General features: G+C 42.3%; 2 protein-coding genes across 4 annotated transcripts in view; one reads left to right on the forward strand and one right to left on the reverse strand.

Moving 5' to 3' along the window:
• ext1c (exostoses (multiple) 1c) overlaps window positions 1–15,536 on the reverse strand; it is an 84,341-nt gene extending 68,805 nt beyond the window's left edge. The window contains exons 1-2 of one of the 3 annotated variants that reach the window (XM_005748650.2): window positions 15,230–15,536; window positions 3,003–4,394 (exon numbers count right to left, since the gene is read on the reverse strand). In XM_005748650.2, coding sequence (XP_005748707.1) covers window positions 3,003–3,949 — 947 coding nt within the window. In that variant the 5' untranslated portion in view covers window positions 3,950–4,394; window positions 15,230–15,536. Of the gene's footprint in view, window positions 1–3,002; window positions 4,395–14,230; window positions 14,620–15,229 lie in introns of those variants that run through there. The other 2 variants (XM_013914823.1, XM_013914825.1) reach the window with 2 other exon arrangements.
• Window positions 15,537–16,897: 1,361 nt separating this feature from the next.
• On the forward strand, window positions 16,898–18,524 carry LOC102204739 (probable thiopurine S-methyltransferase). The gene is made up of 5 exons (XM_005748693.1): window positions 16,898–17,070; window positions 17,464–17,604; window positions 17,875–17,967; window positions 18,060–18,192; window positions 18,468–18,524. Exons 1-5 carry the CDS (start codon window positions 17,009–17,011, stop codon window positions 18,522–18,524), a joined length of 486 nt encoding a protein of 161 aa, XP_005748750.1. The 5' UTR covers window positions 16,898–17,008.
• Window positions 18,525–18,585: the final 61 nt, after the last annotated feature.

Genomic DNA, 18,585 nt, shown 5'->3' on the forward strand with positions numbered 1-18,585 from the left:
TTCCTAGTTCCTCCTCCTTCCCCTCCTCCTCCCTTTTCTCCCCCATGGGTTGCTTATGTCACTGATTGTCCAGGTCTCTCAAGGCTAATCTGCTGGTGTACCAGATGCAGGCGATCATTAACCTGGTGCTACCTTCTAAGAGCCTCATTAACCAAGACGCGGCCTCAAACGCGAACACAAGCTCATGCACGCCGTGTATAGCAGTGACAGTCACAAACAAAGAAGCATGCTTTCTCAGTGACACGGCCTATTAGGAGCAGAGCAGTCGTTTTTCACTTGCATTTTTGATCAAAAATAAAGAAGCAAACTATGTAACTGCAGACAGATGGAGTAACGAGGATGTGTTGCTACGCGATCTAAATCTTGCTCCTGCAGTTTTTCTCGCCTTCTCCTGTTTCTTTGACACGTCTTAATTCAACGGCCACCACGGTTCTCATGTTCTCCCTGCAGAAATCCCCCTTTTTCTTTCCCCCAGAGGGAAATTCAAAGGATGCAACAAGAGAGATGATCCAGCACCTTCCCCCTGCTCCCATCCCCTCTCATCTCTAATTCACCACAGAGAGAGAATTCATACAAAAGGAGAAAAGGTTTCTTTTTAAATCAGCTTTTTTTTTTAAACTTTTTTTGTACAAATGACGGCTGTCTCCATTTGCCTCCCCCATTCGCACCCTTGCACCCTCAGAGCCGTTGCTCTACCACAGATTTACATTGGAACTGCCTCTCATCCCCCACTATCCTCCCTACCTCCTCATAACCCTCCCACCTCCCCACCCGGTGTTTAAGTAGTGGGCTGAGTGGAATAAATGAATTCATTCATAAGTCTTACAGAGCTCCATCCCCATGCCTCCAATGTAAACAAGCCTACGGTATAGTCTAAAGCATGTTCCTGGATCAAATCAACCAACAGACTATGGAATTTGAAGCAAATTATATTATATTGTATAGTGTGCCACCACAACTTTCCATATTCATTATATTAGTATACTGACATGTTAATAGGCCCTCCAAAATTTGCTTTGCAGTTTTATTCTGTTATCCCCAATACAGCCATGCTTTGACAGTCTGGTGTGACTCGAACTTCTACCTCTAATTCTTTTCCTGCTCTTTGCAGGAATCCATCATCTCCTTTCTCCAAATGTTCTGCACCATCAGAATACCATGGTATGTCTCTATGAACGGACAGGCACTGACTTTATAATGAGAAGCTCTGTCAGCACTTCAGCGGCAGAGACTTTTATTGCAAAGTGTAAGTTCAGCAAGTGGGAAGCGAAAAAGAGACGCCCGTGTTGTTCATCTCTATGTAAATGCTACTGCAAAGAATAATAAAAGATAATAGAAATTGCACAAAAAAGTAGACTATAGTCATAGAATTACATTACTGAACATATATTTGATTGCTCCATACAAAATGATTACATTTACTCCTGCTTAATGAAAAAAGCTATTAAAAGTTGATTAAAAAAAGCAAATTAAGAAGCATGGAAACAGCCACTGGGGTCTACAGCTACTCCACATTTAATACGTCCATAACAATTACCAGGGTGTAACGTTTTCTTTACAGTAAACAGAAAAAAGAAGTGTTGATGCTGGATTTCAGGCTTTTTGTGCTCGGGAGCACTAATTATTCTTCCTGTAAACCAAAACCTGAATGTCTGGTTGATGTTGACCTGTGTGTCTGCTGTAAGGCAACCGTTGGCAGATAAACCTGCTTTGAGTCATTTGATTTTTTTGGGGTTTTTTTTATAACTGAATCAAAAGCTGAACACCCAGCAAAAATGAAAAAAAAAAAGGTTTGCATGTGACTGAGGTGTGAACAGCTTATGCTGATGTTTCACAGTGCACAACTGTATGAAACGCACGATGAAAGGTAGTGATCAGCTCCGAGGCACATGGTTCTAATTGACTGGAAAAATGAGCAAGGGGGGAGGCACAGGGAGGAAAAGACATGTTTACCAAGCTGCTGCTGCGAAATGTACAAAGCCGATGGGTGTGTCTCCAAAAGCTTTTCATTATTAAATCGACAATGGGCGAAAAACCACTGGGTGAAGAGCTTCAAACAGCACACAGGACCTCAGTGGAAATATATAATTTGTTAGTTGTGACATTGTTCAACCTGTTTTCACATGTCACATCCCGACATTAATATTGTTTTAGCAATAAAGCCCTTTAGATGTTGCTGTAAGCTCATTTCTCAATGCGTTTTATCCTCCCCACCTCTTTGTCTTGACTTAAGTAACAGTGACAAGCATTCTCGGTGCAACACGAGCAAGAACATCTTGCCGTGAAAAACATGGACAGTCTGAACAAAAGAAAAATAGCACCCTTAAACCCAACAGCAGTTTATTATTAACAGATTTCGGAAAGCCATTCTTTGCGCTGACCTTTGCTTTGGTTCGTTTCACACAGCAGTTCCAGTTGTAATTCATTAGCTGCAGCTATGCTTTTTCCTGGACTTGTATTATTAAACACAAAACACAAAGTGGAAATAACTGCATGTGCACTTTGGCTGAATTCCCTAATTTGCCCATCTATCACACTGTAATATATTTGAAACCCTAAATAGTAAGGGTGCTCAAGGTCAGTTACCACAAGTTAGCCACATTACAATCACCCTTTAATAGGACTAATATAATTTAAGAATAAAAAGGATCGCTGGAAGTTGTGACCTGAATCTAAATTTCCAGAGACGTGAGGTAGTGTCTAAAATCTTTGATCTAGGATGCAACTGCCAAATATCATAAGCTCAGGCAGTCAAAAAGTGTGCAGCAATAAAAGAGAGACAAAAATAACCAGTGGGACACGAAAGCTACCCCTGACACAGCTTGTAGAAAATCAGCTACATCTAAAAGACCAATAAAACAGCATGTAAAGTTCAAACGGGAAGGCAAGCAGAACAACCCCATTGTGTATTTCTTAATAAAAAATATAAACCTTTCCACCATTTCTTATGAATCCTTATATAATGCCACATTGACTCATACATTAACTGTGGCCCATCTTACCTTTCGTATTCCAGGTTGTCATGGTCGCAGCGGGCGTCTTTGTGCTTCTCCCAGTCCTTCCCGTGGCGGCATGTTGTCAACGACACAATGTCCTTGCCATTGTGAATGTGATGAAGCGCATTTCTTGTGTCTGAGCCGATGCCCGTTAGATAGCGCTTCCCTTTGAACATCAGCAGGTACTTCCTTCGTGGTGGAACTGTGTTCCTCACCAGCCAGCCCCGCTCTCCACCCTTCTGCGGGTGATCCTTTGAGAAGAGAGGGATGGAGACATCAAAGCCCGGCCTGAAATGTTCTGTGTTGAGGCTGGCTTTGGCTAAGATGGCCTGGCCAATGTTGAAGCCCAGGTCCTCTGTGTAGTTAGGCCACGTGCCTGAGTACAGGTTGAAAATCAGATGGTTCCGCCCGTCATTCCACAATGGGTAACCACGGATACGTTCATCCACATTGGGCACAAACTGTCCTGATAGCTGGTCCCTGTCTAAGGTGTCTATACCAAGCACGAACAGACATGCCTCACGGGGGTCTGAGGTGTAGTACCGTGACTCGGCTATAGATGTTAGGATCTTCCTGTAGCTTTCCGACACGCGGTCGTTTTTCTCCGATGGATATATGTACACTCTGAACCCTTCCCTTCCTCTACGGCGACACCGAGAGAAGTCAAAACAGGTCTCCATGCGACAGCGGCTGTCTTTATAAATGGCAGACCATGCCTGGCGCCGCTGGCGGGGTGACTCTGCCATCCCAGGGTCTGTCTGAAGTTCATCCAAGTGGGCATAGCGGGGCAAAAAGGCTCTGTCGGTCCAGTTGGGCCAGGGGCGCATCACATCACCCCGGTGGCGTGTCAGCAGGCGGAGTAGACGCAGCTGGACTCCTCCACCCCAGTAAAAGAGGACCAGCCAACAGCACGCACACAAGCCCAGCAGAACATACTTCTTACGCGCCTGCATGAGGGCCTGTGACAGTCTCCTTTTTCCCTGCTCTGTCTCGCTTTCGTCCTCTGTTTTTACTTTTGTTGTCCCCTCAGCTCTGTAGCCTCACAGGGGTTTGGGACTAACTTGCAACTTCTAACAAGGAGCTTCTAATGGAGGACAATGTGTTAACAAGGACATCGCTGCCTCTGAATGTGGCCCAGTCCACTTTGCCATTTAGAAAGGACACAGTCTAAGTTACTGACTCCCCTCTTTCAGTCTCTTTCTGGCTTTCCCATTTGCTTTCAACTGTACGCTCAGATGTGTGTATTAGCCCGCCTCTGCTGTAGCACGCGCTGCTGCTTTGTACATTTCTTCCACTGTCCAGCCCGGCCGAGAGTGATGAAGGGTGATTTCTCTGCTCTCGCAGGCCAAGCTTGCTGCCTCATAGTGCCTGGCACAACTGCTGTCTGCAGGGGCCCTCCTGGGGAGAAGTAAACAAACAAGAATACACATCAGTACACAGAGCAGCATCACAGCTCTGCAACCAGCACTGAGAAACACACTGGGTTATAGTTGTTTAACTGCTGTCTCAGCAGATGCCGTAACTAACACTTTTCATAGCCCAGTGGGTATAGCTTTTCATTTCGGTTAGTCATATGTAATCTGCAACCCCCCGATCACATTTAATACACACAAACACACATATAATCAAATAGCACTCAAGTACCACAGCTGGGTAATGTTTCACGGCCAGCGGAGGGTTTTAAGCTGTCAAAATCCTTCTTCGGCTGGAGCTCATAAGGAGAAAATTGGGAAAAGTTAGCTCAGCGCACTTTCAAAAAGGCATCCAACCGAGATCAGCCACACATCAAAATCATCTTTTCGTCAAGTCTACCTTCATCCCTCTCCGGCTCCCACACTCCTATAAAAAGGGATGGCTATTTACAGGCTCATTTGTACTATGATGTGCGCTCACTTCTGGAATAGTCTTTCTGTGATAGCATGAGAAACTGGGAGCAGCTGACTGGGCTTGATGCTATCGAGCTCTTCAAGCTCCAGTTGAACTGAAGCAGATACAGTTGAGGTGCAGTGAAGGAGAAAATAAGACGGCGTTTAGCATCTAAAACTGAGATGTGGAAACACAGCAGGAAAACATAACCGCTTTATGGCTCTGAGACGTCCATTCACCGCGGACGGACTGAGCGAAGGCTTTTTGTAAATTTGCAACGGTATTTTTTTTTTTTTTTGCCAAACATCCCCTCATAACTCCTCCAAACTTGTACAGTACCTACAGTGTGTGTCTGTGTGGAGAACACACCTCACAGTGAAGGTCAGTGTTCTTTCTGCCAGCTGCCACACAAAGGCAGCTTTCAGGCCTCACCTGGCCACCCTCTCTCTACCTCTCATTCACATTCCTCCTTTCTGCCTCTTCTCCAGCTAAGGAGAAGCTAGCCTGCCTTCTCCTCTGACAGCAAAAACAAGCAGCACAATGACGGTGTGGGTAAACAATGCAGGTTTTCATTCCTCAAACTGAAATACAGCAGGAATGGAGTTTTGCATGTGAATTGCTGCGCATAGTTAAAATTCTAATTAGTATGTATGTTACTGGGTGAAAAGTGTGAAAGAAATCAAACATTTTGGCAGTAATTGTTCCTTTGGTTCCAGCATTTACTAAATATCTCAAGGCTTCAATAAATTCAAGGCTTCTGCAGTTTATTCAACGATAAACTGAAATTTGCGCTCTGCTGTGAGAGAAATATGTGACTGCGCGACAGATCACACAGACCTCTGTGTTAAGAAGAGCTTTGAATGTCACAACTAAAGTTATTTGGTATATTGTTTTTGCTGAATGAGTAGTTCAGATGACAGAAAATTAATCAACTGATAGCTCGAGTCTTTCATCAAGCAAAAATGTTCAGCATTTGCTGTTTTCACTTTGCGAAAGCGAGCACTCGATGTTACTGCTTGTGTATTTTTTGCTAATGTAATAGCTTTTGGGCAAACAAAAGCATCAATTTGAAATGTCACTGCAATTTTCATCATCGACATCTTTTGTTCCCAATTATTACGAAACAATCGAGGTTAAAGCCCTCATTGCAGTCAAATAAACATGCACTAGATTCCGGTGTCACTTTCTATTAAAAAATCTATTAAAAAATGTTCAGATTTAGAGAGGAAAAGTCTTAATTTAAGCTTCATTTCTTTATAATTTGCAAGGAAACAGTCAGTATTTAGTATTACCACCTTTATTCTCCTATAATTTCTTTAAGTAGTCTTTAGGAATAGTACTACGGGCTCCTTGAAGGACATTCAAAGCATTTATTTAAATGCAAGCAGCAGCAATATTCATGTCTGGGCTCTGGACAGCAGCATTATTATTACTAACTGGGCAGTGTATTTGGGATCACTGTACTGCTCAAAAACATGTTGCTTTCCAGATGGTAGTGAATGGTGGGTTAAAATTTAATGGTACTTTTCTGTGTTCATAATAACATCAATTTTGACAAGATGCCCAACCCATGACATCGCCTCCACCGTGTTTTACAGACGGCTGTACCTCCATCCTGAAACCCTTTCAGACGAGGCGTCGGTGAAATGAATCAACCAGATGTCACGTGTCAGGTATTTGGTGGATTTTTTCTTATTTCTTAAGGACAATGCTTTCAGTTTTTAGCGGTGCGGCTCCTTCTATTGTCCTCCACTTGTCCAAAAAAATAAAGAAATGGGGAGTGACTCAAGACTTTTGCACAGTGCAGTATATTAATAATGTTAACTAAGATTCTTTATATGGTCAGTTGCCCAATCAGTACACTAAGCTGTGGTTCTCTTTGCTACAACATGGTGTGGAATGCTAAACAGCGCAATACTAAAAACATCTAAGCAGTGGTCTGAGAAAACATTTTCAGTTTAGTACCACCATAAAATAGGACTTTATTGTTGTGCTTGTCAAAATTAAACAGCAGAGGCAACAAATTCTTGAAAGTCTGACTTTGATTAAAGTAACTTTAAATGCTTGAAAGCGTGTATGCAGTTTAACTGTTACATCTGTGCGCATAAGACTTGCGTATAGGACTTGTGTGTGTGCACCACTGCCATGAGTGTGAGCCACAGCACCCCCAGGTAATTCGGGTCAGCTAATCTGCCTGTGGAGATGTTAGTGGGTGGTTTATGTCACCTCCCGTGTTTCTACTTTGGCCACAACTGAAATGCAAGCAGTCCAAGCTAAGGAGAAACAGACACTTGGGATCCCATTACATGCCCCTCATCAATAATTCACTGGCTTCTTTAGTTAAGGCATTGATTTTCCTTTCTTTATTTTTTCCACGCTTTATGTCCCCTGCCACCAACGAGCGCAATTAGGCCTCAGTTTTATTCAGGATACACTTTGGTGAGAAATGAGCTCTGTCCTGGTGATTTGTGGTTCCAGGGATAATTGATAGTGATGGCGGGAAGGTGTAATAGAAAAGTGATGGAAGGTATCGTTATAATGATGGTAATGATGATGGGCATGAAAAATTGATTCCGTTGCCTTATCTAATCTAATGCCAAGCCACTTCGCATAAGGATGCCATTGCTTTTGCCCGACCTCTGCAGGAGTCTTACAAAAATAACAGTCCCGTAAGGATATTGATTTTAGTGCACCAAGTCTCTCTGCATTTGTGCTGGATGAACAAAATAAATTTCACAATAAGACACCAAGACACCATCTCGAATTTGAATTGATTTCAAAATTACAATACAAGGAGAAATATCAGGCGAATATCTGAGACGGTTAGGTTTCAGGTATCAGACTGGTGGAGGATAATAAGCGAATTGAACAGTCAAAGAATTTATTGTTACAAGATATCCAAGTATGTGGGAGCCTCTTGAGCTCTGCTGTGCACTTTTGTATCCAAGGACAAACTGTACAATGTCAAAGAGCGGCTATTAACAATAAGCAATAATGATGAATGCATGCATGCCTGGGCCTGACCAGCTCTCATAGCAGCTTTCTACTGCAAATAAGCTGGAGGATGCAGACATAAAGCTGCACACATAAACACAAGTAAGTGGCTTTAAGTGGTGACAGTCCCTCTGTCATGGATTGGTGATGGATCATTGTGGTTGGGTGACTAGCACTGGAAAAAAAAAAGCCACAAGGCTCATTGAATAGAGGGACCTTAACGTGGAAAGATAGGGTTCAAGAAAAGGTGAAAGCAGAATTCTGAGCTCTACAATTCAACCCTTGGTGATTTATTTTCCATCTACACCTCCTTACCTCAGTTTATTCATCAAGTCTGCTTTTCTTTTTTACTTTCCCTGCCCTCTCTTTTTCCCACTTAACCCAAATTCACTGGAGGGTTTCACTTAAACAATACATGTTTTTTGCTCCTTTTTAAATGTGCAATTATTCATTCTCTAAAGAGGGATGACGACAGGCATGAAAAACTCGGAATCACAGAAACGAGGAATACACTCAGTAAGGCCAACGGTTCTTTGATCATCCGCTTGCCTTAAGTGCAAAGACATTTCTAGGCAGGTTCATTACAATGTCCTGAGCAAACAATGAAATTGTGTTACAGTGAGGTGAAAAAAACAGGACTGGAACAATGAAATATGAAGGTTATGGTTCATGTACGAAGAACAAGGCAAACCAGTTTGATACCAAGTAAGTTCGCCTTACTTTGCCTTTCTAAACACGCTTCTAGCATACTGACTGAATCTAACACTCACTGACAGCTTTCTTGGGTGCATCTGTTATTAACACAAATATCTAATTAGCCAGTCACATGGCACCAACTCAATGCATTTAGGCAGATATGATCAAAACGACCTGCTGAAGTTCAAACTGAGCATCAGAATAGAGACTTTTGGAGTCAGATGGGTAGGTGCGAGTATTTCAGAAACAGCTGATCTACTGGGATTTTCCCCACACAACCATCTCCACAGTTTACAAAGAATTGTCCAAAAAATCCAGAGAAAATATCCAGTGAGCAACAGCTCTCATGGTGAAAATGCCTTGTTGATGCCAGACAAGATTGGCCAAACTGCTAGTGTGGCCATCCTCTGATGGCTGTTTCCAGCAGGATAACACACCAATGTCACAAAACTCAAATTATCTCAAACTGGTTCAACATTGAAGAAGAGTTCACTGTACTCAAATGGCCTCCACAGTCACTTGATTGCAATCTAGTAGAGTACCATTGGAATATGATGGATCAGGACAGTGGCATCATAAATGTTCAGCTAACAAATCTGCAATTGTTTGGTGTCATCATGTCAAGGTTTCTGGAACCCTGTTGAATTTATGCTACAGAGAATCAGGGGCCAGTAATAGCAATTCTGCATTTAATCAAGTGTTTGTACAATCCAACCCCCAATTTTGATACCAGTTAAAGTTTATTATTTTCCATTAATAGTCCTTCTGTTTTATTACCCTGTACATAATTATCACATTGTAAGTGAGGGAGTCCACCACTCCTAACCCTGCCCTGAACATTCCTTTATAAGCACCAAAGATTTACAGCACAATGCACCCATGACACTCCCATGTAGGATTACTCCATATATTTTCATCCCATTAATATTAGCTTCACTGTTTACTGCTGTTTCATTTTACACCGTAAAAACAAAACATAATAATCACAAAGGTTAGAAAAGACCATTTCAGGTAATCAAAGTGCCGGTACAAAATGAGAGAAGTGTCAGTTTTTTGGCAGTTTTTAAATGGAATTAATGGAATTAGAAATAGCAGCCACTGTGAAGTACTCCTAAGGATTAAAGCTTCAAACGATTTAACAATCTATTGACGGTAATTTAATTTGGAAGCAAACCTGCCTGATAAATGCAATAATATTTGGAGGACGTGGAAATATTTAGTCGAAATCTGCAAATGAATAGTAGATAATAACAGAGGAAGGAGAAAACAACAAGATGGAGAGCTCAGCTCTGAGATCGATATTCTATGGGCGATGGCTGGACCCAGTCCCTATTCTTCCTGCCCTCAATCTCTCTCCCTGATGGCCTTATGGGTGTCCCTAAACTGCCTCTACCTGCTGCAGTTTTTCAGAGAACAACACGATTAAGTCATTCAGGAAATGGAATTGAAATTTGTCATCCCATGTCTCCTATGAATTGTGTTTGCACAGTAGCTTATTCAACTGTGGTTATACAGGCTTTGATAGAAAATGAAAACTGACTTGTTCTGAAATGGATGTTGCCGATGATGGCCTTCTGCTAGAAATTCAGCATTTGTCAATTTGCGTCCCACCAGAAGGGATATTTTTATAAAAGAGGTTTCTGTCATTCTGTGACAGATTGGCTTTTTCCTTATTTGTTCAATTTGATGTTTTCTGGCCACATCACCAGTGCTGAGCACAACTGACATTGTAAATGCTCGAAATGAAATCCACTACCATTACAGTCATTCTCTGTATGGCAGAGTCATTGCCACTGTCAAAGAAGCAAAAGCAGCATTATTATGTCTGAAATGATTTGAGCAGACATAGTGCAGCTTGAAAATTGACACTAGATGGGCAAAATTCTGGGTAAAATGAGATCTCCATCCCTTCCCAGATGATACAGTTAGACAGTCCACCTGAATGATGAAAGCTCACCACAGCCTGAGACGCATCCTGGGGGACTGCTCTTCACAAATACAAGTGATTTCAGCGAGTTTTTGTGGTTGTATGTAAGCATATGTCAAGACTATACTTAAATGCACATCTGGCGCGCATGTTGTTGCTGGCCTGCTGCTGGCGATATATTAGTTCAGCAAAATAAAGTGTTCTGAAGAAAACACAAATCTTGTGGTGAGGTGAAAGGCTCAGTCGAGCTAAAATTAAACGCTGGACCCTGTTATTACAGGCCCGAGAGATGTGACAGCGTGACCGAGGACTAGAGGATCATTGCACTGCGTTGTTTGTGTTATTACAGTGGTTACCGCCTGTTTTTCGTGTGTGATCCTTGAAATAAAACTCGTTTCTACTTGTGATCCCTTAATACTTGCATATTTCACAGACTACGGAGGCCAATTCAAGGAATGAGTCATATTAGCTCCTTAGGGTGCTTTGCATGTAGACTGTGTAGGGTTATAAAGCCCCCTAGGCTGGAAAGCGCTGAGTTAAGTTGACAGTGTCAGCAGAAGCAGGTTAGAGCTTTTTCTGAGGATGACCGTTTTTAAATGTAACACGCAGCAGTAAGTGTGTATCTATACAATGTTTGTTTTGGTCAGGATGCTTTCACTTCATATAAAAAAAAGAGTTTTTAGAGGACTCTATACAGTTATGTAAAACTAAGTACACCCTTAACACCAAGTACTGCTTTCATAGTATTGAAGAAGGTGAGTAGCAGCCTGATAATGCTGATCATTACCTATAGTAAATGATCAGTCAGTGTGAGAACATCTATATAAGCAGTAGTTTGGGCATCTTGCTGGTCTACAGCATTCAAATGTGTATTAACAAAATGGCACAATCTTCCCAGCAGAGGTTATCCCAGGATATTCACTTCAAGGTCAGACTGTGGAATGCTCAGAGCAACATCTCACACTCTAAAGGCCCCAGTTAGAAGTTCCTGACAGTACAATTAGAAAGAGAGTGAACAAGAGTGGCTTGTGGGGAAGGGTACTCTCTATAAAGAACAGGGGAGCACAGTTTAAGGTTCCTCAAGTAGAGATGGAGGCTACAATGTTACAAGCTTGACTGCTCATTACAGCTTTTGTTAATTGTTCAAGTTTCGCTCTGGCTGTTGGGTTGGGGTCACTTGGCCTTAACGTGACTCTGGGTACCTCACTAACTTTGTAGTAGCATGCTGTCTGTGCTCATTTGTAAAGACCTAAAGTTGAGTAAGGAGTATAATGCGGATGAATCTGTTTATCTGTTTACCATTGTGCTCTCGTCCTTTTGTGCAATAAAAGTAAACACAATGCCTTCTCAGTTGCACTTTTATCAGGAAATGTGTATAGAAGGGCTATGGAGCATTGGTGAAAATGGCTTTTGTGTATGTTTCTTTGTACTTTATGTTCTTGGTGTTTTTCTGTGGCATAATAAATCGGAGTACCTGGAAAACAAAAGCATTTCTATAGCTTTTTCAAAACGTAAAACCTGATTAGGAGTCACTGAGTATGAGGGGTTTGCCTGTCTGTAGTCACATCACTCAGTCTGTGAAGGGCTTCCTCCTTTGACAGACCTGCATTAAAGGCTTGGGATGTGATCCATGTTCCATTTTCTGTCCTTACGTACTAGTTGCCCTTTGAAATTGAGGTGCTCTTTACACTCCCACACACTGTATGCATATATAAGCAGGTACACACACACACTTTGGTCTTTGCTGAACAAATGGCTTTTTACTTTATAAAAAAATCATCTCTCTTGCTGTCTCCACACGGCTACTGAAGTCTTTTTCCATTAGCTCGACCACCTCAGAACCATAATGGCCATAAACTTAATCAAGCACCGGTTCTTTTATGAGGCCATTTTCATAATATGGATAACAGCACATTCGTCTCCAGCTAAATAAAACCGCATTGCTCCGCCTTGGCCAAGGTACTCCGACACGGTTAATAAGATGTTTACCTCAAGCTGAACGCCCTGCAACAGAACCAGCCTCCAAACCACGCTCACATTCCAAACCCGCCGTAATTACAAGCTCGGTTGATTAATTATGTCTCAACAATATGCTGCACTCCAACGCCACAAGGGCTAATTAACAAAATGAACAAGATGGGCAGGAACACTTATTAGGAAGTTCAAGCTCACTCTCTGAATTTGGCAATGCTGTTTACAGTCCTAAAACACAGGGACAGAATATGTGCGGATATCGCACAGGCGGAGACTAACAATAGCACACCAGTCCAAGCATGTAGAGTAAAAGAGCCTTCAGAGGACACTGATACAGCACAGTGGCTGGCTGTGCACCTGACAACGCACACAGCAGAAACAGCATGCAGCCGAATCCATCTGCCTTGTTAACCGGTCCTGCTAACAACGCATCTTACCGACGGCGCATCTTATCTCTGCAGCTTCGGCCTAGAGGCAGTCTCACAGAACTCTAATCAGATGGGAATAAACAATCTGACCTTGACAACACCTGATTAGATATACGATCTGACCCTAAGATAAGAAAGAAGAACAACATTCCAGGCAGAGTTCAATTAGCCCTGCGTTTCTGAATGTCTTAATCCTGTGCTTAAAATACTTTTTTTTAAACAGTCTTTTTGTTCAACTGACTGCAGCTTTCACAAGAGTAACAAAAAACATTCTTTAAGACATTACACACACTTACACAAGGAGAATGACCAACAATAGAATACTACAACAGACAGTCCAAAGGTTGCACAATGCAAACTCCAAACTCAGCTCACTTAAGGAACATGTGACTGGAAATTCCTGCTGTCCGTGGAATATGCATTCCGCCTAGCTTGACATGACAAGATTTGTGTCTTATTCACGAGGGAAGGTATTACAGAACCATCATGAATGAGAAATCCTATTAAGATGAGGAGGTTGCCATTAAATGTCATTTCATAAATCAAATGAAATTCATGTACAGCTTATTGTCAAGATACAGCCTCCCCTGAGAGCCTTTTGGGGTGGAACCTCAGTGATAATGACAGCATTTTGTTTGGAAGCACCATCATTTTTCATCAAAAATAAATAAATAAAGAACAAAATAACTAGAGACTTGTAATTAAATGCTGCAATGAACTCTGCCAGCCTTGTTTGTTTCTTTGGGATTCATTAATACGTGGAGCACTTAGTGGGATGTGAAAGCAGGCAATCTTTCCAGTCTTTCCTGAGCTATTAGCTAACGCGAGATGGGCATTAGCTAAGACAACTGGGCATCAGAACAAAACAATGCCATTTAGACTGCATCAGAAGATGAGCAGAAAGAAGTCATAATACAGTCAGTGATATGCACACTCCACTGGTGCACACATGCCTTGTATAATCAGTGTGCCTGTGGTCTGTTCACAATCTCCATCAAATTAAAAAAGATGTCTGGAAAGACTTCATGGTGGAGTAAAAAGATTCTTGTTTTGATATTACTGCCAACGACTTTGCAAGCGGAAACAGTAGGACAGCTGAACTACATTACTTAGCTTAATATTCTTGGATGGTGGCAGAGCAACCCGCAGCCCATCTGTCCAGGGGGAGAAGCCTGTGCTGACTTCCCCCCATATCCCAGAGATGTAGATAGAATTACAAAACACAGCTATATACGATCCTATTGTATCAAATTACACCGGAGTCAATAAGGTGTGCAAATCTCACTGTCAAAACATGCCACAGAAAATCACTGAGATATGTGCCCCCCGAACCAGAACCAGAATCATACCTACAGTTGCGCTTTGAACTGTTGATCGTGTTGTCTTGCGGCTCTGCCGTAGCCCCTTTTTTCGGATGACACGAGCTCTGGAGGCTCAAGACACCAACTTCTCCTCTGGAGCCTTGCAAATCCGGAGCCTTACAATATGATTAAGTTCCCACCTTCTGGCATAGCGCACACTGTACGCACAGTCCAGGCGCTTCCAAAAATAAAAAACATAATATTCACAATGCCAAAGCGGAATGTCCCGCCGCCCCCCCCGTGTCCTCCGAATTTCCCAAATCCCTCACAGCGTGTTCTCCTTTATTATTATCCAGCATGCACCTCTCTCCGTCAGAGCACCATGGACAGCCTCCCCATCACGCACTGCTACTCCGACAGCAACCTGGTTTTACATGCTGCCAAATACAGGCAGCTTGGTAGTCTCGTGTAATCCAGGGGTGGACTGAAGTGCCCCTGTTGCTCTTAGAATGACTTTAAGCATCAGTGACCTTATCGCATGCAAGAGTCGGTCTGACAAGTCTTTGAGATTTACTGTTCAGTAGGATGGTGAGGGCTGCTACGAGCACTTGAGATTCCCGTGTCAGTGAGCAGCGAGTAACAAAGGTGCGCTGAGCGCTATGCAAACAATACATCAGTGGCTAATAGCAGTCAGGTGCCGCTTTCGAGCAGATAAACGCACTTTACCGGCTATTATCCCGGCTATCAGTGCAAGTGCCGTGATCATAAGCGGGTGGAAAGCGAATCTGAAAACGTTTTGCTTGAATTTTTAAAGAGCGTGAGCTTGCAGCGGTGATTTACGCCTTCAGGACAGAGGGCAAGATGAAAGAAAAAATATGAAATACATATTGCTACAGAAATTATTTCTTAGATCTCAACAGATCCACCTGCTTTAATCTTACTGCTCAAATGCATCCTCAGTAATCACAGCCTCTAAACATAGCAGCAATTACCCAGTACAATCCCCACAGCGCCCCGACTTCTCCCCAACAGAGAGCTCGCCCTTACCGGGTAGCGAACCGCGCTCTTCTCCTCCCAACTGGTGATTTTCCGTTTCACACCACGGCCAGGCATTTGCCAATCAAATCAGCGTGCAACCAAAGCTTTCCCCGTTGGGATATGAATGATGAATATGCGTGATAAATTGTCCATTTTTCCACATCCACAACAGTTCACGCTCGACCCGCCCCCGGGCGGCGGTGATTGGTCAGAAGCTCCTCGCCGTCTTCGTCGCCCCGTAAAGAAAAACACACACATCTGGACGCGACCCTGCACAGCTGGAGCGCTTCGGAAACCCCGAATTACGCACAGGAATTGAACCAACACAGAGGAACGTCACATTTTCTCGTGGTTCACTATGAGTGTTGAATGTAGTACGTTGTTTATTTTGGCTAAAGATAGCAATCTTGGTGGGAAGCATTGTTTCCAGTACACCAGCGTAAACAGAGCATAAGCAGGTAACAGTTCTTTATAAGGGAGACCAGTATAGAAGAATAACCTTGCTTCAGCAGTTCTATCAGCTGTTTAAAAATAGCTTTTCGTTGATGGCCAAGTTGAGAATAGGCTACAACACATTATTACTCTACATTAAATTAGAGTGTAGCAAGATGCCTCTTTTTTATTTTTGGCAACAAAGACTTATATCCATATAACGGGCAGATTCTACAGATTTATAATATCCGTTTTCCCCTCTTGCAAACACCAATAATATCTGAATTCTCCTATGGACTGCCGCTGTGTTCTAGTAGCCTATGTTTGTATGAAGTAATGTCGTTCAATGTTACATGGTGAAATTTACACATCTTTGCATGTTTGACGAGCTACAACATTTTATTTTTCATGAGGGAAGTGTGTGTATTTTTTTATTTTTTTTAATGAAGTAGAAACTACGGAAAAAAGACCTATGCCAGAGCGCCTCAGTGTAAAACCGGGATTTCTTAAACACTTGCGCCGCTGTGCGTCCGGAAAACACCTTTCCCTTCCGTCCTTCCTTATGAATTCTTATTGTCTTGCTGACAACATCGTATCACTGGAGCCGTACCAACCCAAGCGTGGAGAGAGGCAGGCTGGACAAGCGAGACTAATCACTGTGCAACAGTCCAGAGACTTTCTGAGGATTAGTGACAGCTGCCACAGTTTGAATCGTGATTGCAGCAAGCGTTTACAGAAAAGAGAAAGAAACAGAGGGGTCCATAATGGAAATAGTGCATTATTTATATCGCAAAGGAATACATGGGCAATTTAAAAAGCAAATTCTGGTATGCATATTGCAAATCAAGATAGAGTTTATATAGCAAAAAACAAAACAAAACCCTGCGTACCCAGAGACATCTGCATAAAAGGTACCATCAAATTAGCCAAGAGTTCTAATCACACACACACAACATTCACATTATCTTCTTTTGTTGTATTCCTTTGCTTAATCTTGAGCAATGATTTAAGAACGAGATACTGTTACTCAGAATGCTGAGTAACATTTTTCTGACGTACCATGAATGCATCATCAGGCTCCTCCCAAACCAGAAATAAAACCCGCTTGATCTTTATTTTCAAAACCTCGTTTCATTCTCCCAGGCAGAGCATTCCTTCTCGCACTTTATAAACACTGAGAGACAGCCGACCGAGAGCTCAACGGAACGCCTCGCCTTGCAGACAGAACTCGGGGTAAGAATTCAGGAGAGCCTCGCTGCGTTTATTGATCGGAGAGCTTGCCCGGTCAGCTGTGTTGCTGAACAAATATTAGCAGCCTTCATTCAGGAGAGACACGCTTTGAGTTTACGGGAAAACATGTGCGGTTCTAATGTCTTTTCACGAGTACTGTGGTTGTTTTTATGCCGCGCTATTGCAAGGTAAGCGAGGATCTGACATTGTTATTGTTATAAACTATTACATAATTATTCATTTCCGCTTAAGAATGACGCTTTAACGACGCTGTTATTCAAACCATTTGTTTGGTTATAGTTTCCCCTTTACGCCATAGTTTAGTTTATAACGGGACAACAAGCTCGTGCAGATCCACGATTAATGCAGATGATTTTCTACCAGAAGATTCAAATGACCCATCGGTTGGGTTTTGTAACCCTGCAGGTGACAGCTCATGAACCACACGTGCTTACATTTTGCTGTTGCTGTAGGTGTCTTTATGTGCAAGACCATAATCCTGTGCGGATTATGCATTCTCTTCCTGTCTCCAGCGACATGAAGTGGTTTTTTTCACAAACAATTCTTTTTCTCATGTCTAGCTGCTCTCCTTTAACCGCTGATCGTCAGGCAAACATAACCAGCATGCTGGAACAGCAGGCAGATCGGGTCATGGCCCTCGGTGAATGGGAGGAACGCTGGCAACAGAACAAAATCGGCTTCCATCAGCCTGAAGTGCACAAGTAATGACCCCACTTTTTTATGTAGTTCAGTGGAGTGAGGGTGCAAAAGTAGCCCAAATGCATGTAAGACTTGTGAAGATTACATCAACTATAAAGGTGCATCACCACCTAAAGCTGTGTCCTGTTAAAAGCTTTAGAAAGTGAGCTTAGATGATCTATTTTTAAGACAAGTACCATCAATACGGCTGATCCAGACATCACCAGACATCACCTCAACATGAGATTGAAGCAGGAATGTGTATTTTGCTGTTAATACTGTTTTTCTAACAGAATGCTGAAGAAAAACATTGATAAAGTTCTCAATGGACGAACAGGAGTTCGCTTCTTCTTCCCTCTGTGTGGGAAAGCAGTAGATATGAAGTGGTATGAAAACATCTTACTAAATTAAATTAAGTTGATCAGTATTAGTGTCAGTTGTCATCTTTGCTAACCTTTTGTTTTTTCGTGATTCTCAGGCTAGCAGACATGGGCCATTCAGTGGTTGGAGTGGAGATTTCTGAAAAGGCTATTCGTCAGTTTTTTGAGGAGAACAACATGACGTACAGTGAGGAGCCTGTGCCTGCTATACCTGGAGCAAAGGTTTACAAGGTTGGTGAACTTCATGTGTGCAAACACGACCACTAAATGATCTAAGCTGAGGTAGTCAGTGTTATTGCTTCTCAGCAATTAAGTGTCTTTACGCTGAATATAGTTTTTTATGGTGATGCCTGAGTTTATTATGTGCATGTGAGCAGCTCTTTCTTCTGAAAACCGTTTTGATCTCAGTGAGATTTTGGGCAGAATGGCTGCAAGCTACAAGAAAGTTATATTGCTTACTTTAAAACAGACACAAGTTGTTCATCCGTGCTGTCTTTTGTTTTTAGAACTCAGAGAAAAACATCTCCCTGTATCAGTGTAACCTGTACAACTTCTCCAAGTGAGTAAACTACATATTGTTTTATGCTTTTTAAAATAAAATAATTAAAATTACTGTTAAATTGA

This window comes from Pundamilia nyererei, unplaced genomic scaffold (assembly GCF_000239375.1).
Source record: "Pundamilia nyererei isolate P.nyererei 1_Seehausen unplaced genomic scaffold, PunNye1.0 scaffold00226, whole genome shotgun sequence".
Lineage (NCBI taxonomy): Eukaryota > Metazoa > Chordata > Actinopteri > Cichliformes > Cichlidae > Pundamilia > Pundamilia nyererei.